The sequence below is a fragment of the Galeopterus variegatus genome, unplaced genomic scaffold, assembly GCF_000696425.1.
Source record: "Galeopterus variegatus unplaced genomic scaffold, G_variegatus-3.0.2 Scaffold2340, whole genome shotgun sequence".
Taxonomy (NCBI): domain Eukaryota; kingdom Metazoa; phylum Chordata; class Mammalia; order Dermoptera; family Cynocephalidae; genus Galeopterus; species Galeopterus variegatus.
The window spans coordinates 231,017-240,346 of NW_007728451.1; the positions used below are offsets into that span (position 1 = coordinate 231,017).

At 42.7% G+C, this 9,330-nt stretch overlaps 1 protein-coding gene across 1 annotated transcript in view; it reads left to right on the forward strand.

The window, feature by feature from the left end:
* Positions 1–4,594, forward strand: part of LOC103597523 (glycine N-phenylacetyltransferase-like) — a 17,208-nt gene extending 12,614 nt beyond the window's left edge. The window contains exons 3-5 of the mRNA XM_008581379.1: positions 1,314–1,440; positions 2,301–2,472; positions 4,192–4,594. Of these exons, the coding sequence (XP_008579601.1) occupies positions 1,314–1,440; positions 2,301–2,472; positions 4,192–4,594 (702 nt within the window). The remainder of the gene's footprint in view (positions 1–1,313; positions 1,441–2,300; positions 2,473–4,191) is intronic.
* The last annotated feature ends 4,736 nt before the right edge of the window (positions 4,595–9,330 follow it).

A 9,330-nucleotide genomic window follows, 5' to 3' on the forward strand; every position in this document is an offset into this window, starting at 1 on the left:
GCTCAGCCAGTGAGCGCTGTGAGCCCACCGGTCATCCCTATATAGGATCCGAACCCGCGGCAGGAGCGCAGGAGCGCTGCTGCACTCCCAGCACCGCACTCTCCCGAGTGCGCCACAGGCTCGGCCCTAATTTCTTTTATCAGTGTTTTCATTATAGGGATCTCTCATCTCTTTGGTTAAAAATATTCCTAGGTATTTTAACTTTTTGGTAGCTACTATAAATGGGGCTACTCTCTTAAATTATTTTCCAGGTTTTCATTCTTGGTGTATAGAAATGCTACTGATTTTTGTATGTTGGTTTTTTATCAAGCAACTCTACTGAATTTGTTTATCCATACTAAGAGTTTTATGGTGGAGTCTTTAGGTTTTTCTCTATATAAGATGATGTCTGCAAACAGGGATGATTTACCTTTTTCTTACTCAATTTAGATGAGCTTTATTTCTTTCTGTTGCCTAATGACTCTAGCTAGAACTTCCAGTACTATGTTAAATAAGACTGGTGAGAGTGGATACCCTTATCTTTTTCCTGTTCTTACAGGAAAAACTCTCAATTTTCCCCTGTTCAGTATGATGTTAGTTGTGGTTTTGTCATATACAACCTTTACTGTGTTGTTATTTTCCTTCTATACCTAATTTTTTGAGGGTTTTTTTTTTATCATGAATTGATGTTGAATTTTATCAAATGTTTTTTCTGCACCTATAGAGGTGACTGTATGGTTTTTGTCCTTCGTTTTGTTGATGTGGTATATCATATTTATTGATTTTTGTATATTGAACCAACCTTACATCCCTGGAATAAATCTTAATTGATCATGGTGTATAATCTTTTTGATGTGCTGTTGAATTATATTAGCTAGTATTCAGTTGAGAATTTTGCATCTATCAAAGTTATTAGCCTGTAGCTTTCTTTTTTTGTTGTGTTCTTGTCAGATGTTGGTGTCAGTGTGATACTGGCCTCATAGAATGAGTTTAGAAGGATCCTCTGTGCTTTGATTTTTGGAATATTTTGAGAATAATTGGTATTATTTATTCTTTAAAAGTGTTTTAGAACTCAGGAGTAAAACCATCCTGGGTTTTTCTTTGTTGAAAGACTACTGATTACTGCTTCAATCTCATTGATAATTATTGGTCTATTGAGGATTTCTGTGTCTTCTTGGTTCTGCCTTGCTAGTATATATGTGTAGAAATTTAACTATTTTCTTTAGGTTTTTTAATTTGTTGGTGTACAGTTTCTTAATCATCTGTAATGATTCCTTTTGTAATCATTGTAATGATTATAATGTCTCCTTTTTCCATGTTACCCAATCAAACAGGAGATGACAGATGACTTTGATCACTACATCAACACTTACCAAGTCTATTCTAAAGATCCCAAGAACTGTGAAGAATTCCTTGGCATGTCAGACATCATCAACTGGAAACAACATTTGCAGATCCAAAGTAAGGGGTCTGGGATGTGTGCTAGCTGCTGGGATCCCCTGTGTCTACATATATAAGGTCACTTTTCATCTGTAGCACATTCCCCTGCAACCTTTACTTTCTTCTAACAAATCCCAGACTCAGCTTGACATTCATTCCTCGTATCAGCTGCCACCCCCTCTTCAGTTGAGTAGAATTCAAATACTGAAAACTAGGGCTCACATAGGAAACTGTGAGTAATATAACTCCTTGTTAGCTGAAAATTTATTATTTACTTTACAGAAATATTCAGGAACCCTAGCAAAATTGGATATGAGAGCAGAGCTTCCCCTTTGGCCTTTCATTTCTGGAATAAATGTGACAGCTTATTGTTCCATAGAGTGACTCCCAGGTCACCAAGGACAATTGCTGTGGTTATGAGCATGCCCTCTAGGGTCATACTCCCTAGGGTGGCATCCTTGTTCTGCCTGTTACTTGTTTAGTGTTCTTAAGCAAGAGACTTAACTTATCTATTACTCGGTTTTTTCATGAATAAAAATGAGGATAATTTAAAAAAGCTAAAACATAAAGTCAATGTAAGGATTAAATGAGGTGTTAGACTAATTCCGGGGCGTGAAGTTTTTGCACAATCAAGGTTAACTGCTATTTTTAAAATCCCAGTTCTCCTTTTACTTCACAGTGATACAGTCAGGATTTCTAGCATTATCTCTGTTTTGTGAAAGAGAAAACATGCTCGGGGAGTGACTTGGCCATGGTCACCCAGTTAGTGGCAACACCATAAGTAAGGTTGTCTGACTCTAAATCCTGCATACTTCTACTGGGAAAATTCTTGTAGCTTCTAAATGGGAAGTAACTTCTCTCCTTACTTTACTATACTCTAGGTTCACAGTCCAGCCTGGATGAGGTGATACAAAGTGTTGCAGCTGCTAAATTGGTCAAGGTCAAGAGAACACAATGCATTCTTTATATGATGCCTAAGACAGCAAAGAATCTGGTCCCTTTCCTGCTGGAGACAGAGAATGTGTGTCCTGAATCTGGAGTCCCCAAGGCCATGTGAGTTTGATAACAGATGCTCTGCATGACTCACATCCTTCACGACTAAAGTAGGCTCCCAACTTCTCTCCCTGCGTTCACTCTTGCCTTCCTACAATGCATTTCCAGGGTAGTCTTTTTAGTATGTAATGTGGATGATGTCATTCACCTGCTTAAAAGCCTTTGGTGTTTCTCAGCTCACCTTGAATAAAATCCAAACTCCTTTATGGGCCGTGAAGGCCCTAGAAGGCCTGCAGCCATCACCTCTTGGACTTTGTCTTGTCTCCCTTGCTCACTCTCACCAGCAGCTCTAATCTTCTTTCTGCTACTTGGTTCTCAGACACTCACACATGCCTTTGGGCCATTGCATTTGGTCCTCATCTGCCTAAAATGTCCTTCTTTCTCATCTTTGCATGTTTTCCTTTTTTGCCATTTATACTGTCAACTCTCATTTCCTTTTACAGTTCTTTTCAGAGCACCCTACCCAAAACTACCCCCTCCCATAATTCTTCATTATAAAACCCAATTTTTATTTTTTTATTTTACTTTTTATTTGAAATCATATTATCTGCATTCATCTAATTGATGGTTGTTTAAAACCTCCCCACAATGCGTAAAACCCCAAAAGAACAGGGATTTTCCCTATATTTTTTCACTCATAAATCCTCAACAGCCAGAACCTCACCTAGAATACAGTAGGTGCTTAATAAGTATGCTTTTAATAAACTTACATTACAGAGTAAAAGTTTTCCAAAAATGAAAATTTAAATAAATTATGTTTTCCCCTCATTTGTTTTTAATCTGATACTAAGTAGAATTGAAAGATGATGGCAGAGATTTGATCTGAAGAGGCTCAGTCCTATGGACTTCTGTGTGATATACATCTGGAAGAGCTTTATTCATTACCACCTAAAATTCACCCCCATGTCCACAGCCTCATTGGATCCTCTTGCCCACCCTGTCAGGTAGACAGAGTAGGAGACATTATCCCCATTCTCCTGAAAGAAAGAAGTCTCTGATGATGAAGTGGATTGATCACTGCATGGATGTTTAAGGACATAACTGGGGCTCGAGTCTGGATCTTCTAGTTCCACCTCCTGGGCTCTTTTCAGGATGCCTGCAGAAGCTCATTTACACCATGGCAGGAGTCTTCAGAGTTCAGTATTCCATAAGAGGTGTCACGTCCACTCCACATGGCTGCCCCCCTCTGGACTTCACTTTCCCAGTTGTTCAACACGATGGCCAAAGACCCTCTGACACCAACATTCTAAGAGTTCACAATTCTAAGCTCTGGCTTTACTGCATGGTAGAATGTGGTTTGAGGAACTCATTTATTTTCTGTTTACACATTTTTCTCATGTATAAAATGTGGATGATATCAACTGCCCGATCTTACATGGAGGGTCACAGCAATGTTGGGAAGAACAATACTACATTTTTATGGAGCTTTTATCGTTTATATGGCACTGTCCTAGGCACTTGCCTTGCAATAGCTCTTACATGTTTTTTACATAGGTTCTTTTAATATACCCATTTAACATGAGAAAAAATGGAGTCAGACAGACATTGTTACCTGCCAAAGATCACACATGTAGTCAGATTGTGGACCCAGGTAGTCTAGCTAAAGAGCCTATGCCCTTACTGTGCATCTATTTGCCTCTCCAAACAATTGGGGGAAAAACATAAATACTTCACGGTATGTGTGATATTATGCCTGTTCTTTCTCTTTCTTCTCAACAGTAACCTACAGAAGTTTAAATGCTCATCCCTGGATGTCACCCACGCTGCCTTGGTGAATAAGTACTGGCATTTTGGTGGCAATGAGAGGAGCCAGAGGTTCATTGAGCGCTGTATCCAGAACTTCCCCTCCTGCTGCCTGCTGGGGCCCGAGGGGTCCCCTGTGTCCTGGAGCCTAATAGACCAGACCGGAGAGATGCGGATGGGAGGCACCGTGCCTGAGTACCGGGCTCAGGGTCTCGTCTCCTACATTGCCCATGCCCACACCCAGATTATGGACAAACTCGGCTTTCCTGCATATAACCATACAGACAAAGCCAACAAAATCGTACAGAAAATGAGTGACACAATGCATCATGTTCGCATGCCTTGTGACTGGAACCAGTGGAACTGTGTGCCTCTGTGAAGCTGGCTCTGAACACAGGACAATGTTGGGTCGGCTGGACATGTGACTAGAGGAGTGGATGGTAGACCGGGAGAAAGAATAAATGATAATAAACATTAGAGAAGTAGGTGTTGTTTGGACTCTGGGGAAGCAGTGTGAATGGTCAACAGTAGTGTCATAATCCCAGTGCTCAAATCACGCTTTGGGTCCAGCAGACCTGGCATGGCCAGAACTCTCCATAGTGGTCCCTGTCCTTGTTCAATTTCCTACACTTCTGAATCAAAGTGACACTTTTTATTCAGCTGTATGCTGGAAAAAAATAAATGTAATTCTCCTGAAACACCTACCTCATGGGTGAATTGTTGCCAATGGGCAGATCTTGCCAGTTTTTCCCAGATGTTGTATTATCTCATGAATAGTATAATTCTTCTGTCTCTTTTTCTATGACCTATGTACTTAATGGCCAAGGTGTGTTGTTAAACAATAATGGAATTAAAATTTAGAAAACTGAAAGTATCTGAAAATTCTTCAAATTTCTGGAAATTATACAAACATACTTCTAAATAAACCATGTTTCGCCTGCCCAGAGACATCGGATAAGGATTTGGGACTGGATCCACCCTCCCAAAATGAGGCATGTGGGGACAGTGCATCAGGGCCTGCCCAGCAGCCCGAGGCATGGAGAAGAGGACCAAACCTCCCTCCCACAGCCAGGCACCCCACGCCAGTGCCTCTGGCCTGCCCTGGGACCCGGGGTATGGAGCCAGGGACCAGACCTGCCTCCCACAACCAGGCACCCCATGCCAGCACCTTGGGGCCTGCCCTGGACCTGGGGCATGGAGAAGGGGACCAGACCCCCTCCCACAACCAAGCACCTTGTGCCAGCACCAGGGACCCAGGATAAGGAGTTGGGACTGGACCCATTCTCCCACAACAAAGCATGCCAGGACAGTGCATCAGGGCCTGCCAGCAGCCCGAGGCATGGAGAAGAGGACCAAACCTCTCTCCCACAACTAGGCATACCTTGCCAGTGCCTTGGGTCTGCTCTGGGACCTGGGGCATGGAGAAGGGGACCAGACCCCCCTCCCACAACCAGGCACCCTGTGCCAGCACCTTGGGGCCTGTCCTGTGACCCAGGGCATGGAGAAGGGGACCAGACCCCCTCTTTCCACCAGGCACACTGTGCCAGCTCCTCAGGGCCCACTCAACAGCCTGAGGCATGGAGAAGGGAACTGAACCTCCCTCCCACAATCAGGCACACCTCTCTAGCACCTCGGGGCCTGCCTGGGGACCTGGGGAATGGAGAAGGGGACTGGACACCCCTTCCACAACCAGGCACCCCATGCCAGTGACTCGGGGCCCACCTGGGGACCTGGGGTATGGATTGGGGGATAGGACCCCCCTCCACAGCCTTGGGGCCTGCTGTGGACCTGAGACATGGAGAAGGGGATCAAAACCCCCTCCCACAACCAGGCACACTGTGCCAGTGCCTCATGGTGTTCCTAGGGACCCAGGGTAAGGAGCTCGGGACTGGACCCCCCTCCCACAACCAGGCACACTGTGCCAGTGCCTCATGGTGTTCCTAGGGACCCAGGGTAAGGAGCTCGGGACTGGACCCCCCTCCCACAACCAGGCACACTGTGTCAGCACCTCGGGACCCACTTGGGGACCTGGGGCATAGAACCAGGGATCGGACACTCTCCACGACCAGGCACCTTGCCAGCACCATGGAGCAGGCCAAAAACATCTCCTCCATATGGATGGTCCACCATGGCTACCACGATAACCATGGCTACCATGAAGGCGGCTAGATGCTACAACCACCACGCAGATGGTCTACCAGCCACTGGAGTGAGTTGATACAAGGAGAGTCACCAGCAGAGATAAAGAAATGAGGAGGATGTCTGTCTTCACAAAGCCCGTTTCAGAGTGACGGAAGAGACATCTGCTCTATGATAGTATTGGAGGACCTGATCACGCCTCTCAGCATTGGACAGATCATTTAGGCAACAAATCGACAGAGTAACCATTATTCTTTCAGAAGGAGAGAAGAAATCTAGGGTGATTAGAGGGGGGAGGAGGTGAGGAAGGGGGATGGGGTGGGACAAGGGGCATAAAGAATAATTACAATTTGTAACAATAGATATGCTAGTAATATTGATTTGATCAATATATCTCAATGTTGAACCCCCAAAATATGTATAATCAATTTTGATTCAATAAAAATTTTCTTTAAAAGAATGAAGGTAAAGACATTTTCAAATTAAAAAAAATAAATAAACCATGTTTCAAAGTCACATGAGAAATTAGAAAATATTTTAATTTAATGACAATGAAAGTACAACATATCAAAATTTGTGGGATGCAACTAAAACAATAAGTGGGAAATATACAGCACTAAGTGAAGTGCTTATACTAGAAAATAATGATCTCAAATAAATGCTTTAATTTGAATCAAAACAGTTGATCTCATAGAAGTAAAAAGTAGACTTGTTGCCAGAGGCTAAAAGTAGTGGGATGTATGGGAAGATGGGGAAAGATTAGTCAATGGGTACAAAATTACAGTTAGATAGAAGGAATCAGTTCTATTGTTTTAATACACAGTGAGGTGACTATGGTTAACAATAATATATTGTATATTTCAAAATAAAAGGAAGAGAAGATTTTGAAAGTTCTGTCAATTACATGTATTAAAACTTCACACTGTACACCACAAATATGCACAACTGTGTCAATTAAAAACATGAAAAATAAGAGCAAATTAACCCCAAAGCAAGCAGGATGAAGAAACTTATTTTTAAAAGAGTCGAAATCAATAAACATGAAAGTAGACAAACAATTTAAAAAATCAGTGAATCCAAAATCTAGTTATTTGAAAGTATCAGTAATGCTCATCAACCTCTAACCAAACTGATCAAGAAATAAAGAGAGATGGAACAGAACACCAATATCAGAAATGAAATAGGGGACATTACTACAAACCCAATAGACATTATAAGCATAATAACGACATACTATTATCAACAGTGTACTTACAAATTTCACAATTTATTTTGTGAAAAGCACAAATTACCAAAGGTCACTGATGTAGAATATACAACTTAAGTTGTCCTATATCTTTTACAGAAGTTGATTTTGTAATTTAAATCTTTCTAACAAAGAAAACTCCCTGCCCAGATGTCTTTACTGGCAGTTTCTCTTGCTTATAACCTTAAACTGGGTAATTTTTAAGAAATTTATTGCTTATGGTTTTGGAGCCTGGGAAGTCCAAAGTCCAGGGAACACATCTGGTGAAGGCCTTGAGGGTGGTGACATTGGAGCAGGAGTCTCACATGGCAGAATGGAAGTGCAGAGAGAAAGAACTAACTCCTCATTTCTTCTCCTTTTAAAGCCCTTGAAACCACACCCATTACCACCATTAAGCCATCAACTTATTAATCCATTTACCAGGGTATGGTCCTCACAATCTAATCACCTCTTCCAGGTCCTGCCTTTAATTACTATAATTGGATTTCCCAGCCTCTTAACTCTGTCACAGTGGTGATTAAGTTTCTAATACATGGAGTGGACTTTGGGGGATGCAATTCCATCCAAGGCATTCTACCTCTAGACCCAAAAGTTCATGTTCTCCCCACAGGTACATATTCATTCCATCCCCAAAGTCTTAATTTGTTTCAACTTAATCTGTTTCAATTCCAAAGTCTCATCTTTGAAATCAAAACAAGTTATTTACTTCGAAAATACAATGGTGGGACAAAGATAGAGCACATATTCCAGTTCAAAGAAGGAGAAATAGACCAAAAGAAAGGGGTAACAAATCCTAAGCAAGTCTGAAACCTAGCAGGTTTCAAATCTCAAAGCCGGGGAATCCGTACCTTGACTCCATGTTTGATGTCCTCTACATGCTAGTGTGGGATTGGGCCTCAAAGTCCTCTGGCAACTCCGCTTCTACAGTGTTCTGGGTCTCTGGCCATGCTTTAGCTCTTTCAGGCCAGCATTGCACGCAGGTAAGTCCACAGGTCTGGGGTCTCCATGGTGGTCCCCCTGTCTTGGTTCCACTAGACATAACTCTGGTGGGATTTCTCTACTACAACTCCAACCCCACGTTTCTGTTTGATATTGCTTTAGTGAAGGCTTTATGCAGTTACTCCACCCCTGTGACAGATCTCTTTCTGGGTCCCCAGCCTTTCCACACATCCTTTGAAATCAGAGTGGAGGTTCCCAGTCCTCCACATCTCTGGCATTCCGTGTGCCTGCAGATTTAATACCACTTGGATGCTGCTAAGCCTTGTATCTTCCAAAGCTGTGGATCCAGCCACACCTGGGGCCAATTTAGCCATGGCTTTCAAAGCAGCTGAGGTGCTGGTGTGAGGAACAGCATCCTGAGATGTCCCCAGGCAATGAGCCCATGGAGGGAGCATCGGACCTGTTCCCCAAGTCCATTCTGTCTCCCAAGGCCTCTGGGCAAGGGGTATCCTCAAAAATCTCTGAAGTGCCTTCAAGGTATTTTTCCCTTCTCTTGATAATCACTTTCTTCTGTACTAATCTCCTTAACAAACAGTCTCTGGGCTACACCATTGTGGTTTTTTTTCTCCTGAAAATGCTCTCTCATTCTCCACCACAAGGCCAGGTTGCAAATTTTCCAAATCTTTATGCTCTGATTCCCTTTTAATTATAAACTCCATATTTATATCATGCCTTTTCTACAGTATGGTTCAGTCCAAGTCTCAAGACCCCAGAAGCAAGGAAGCTGATGG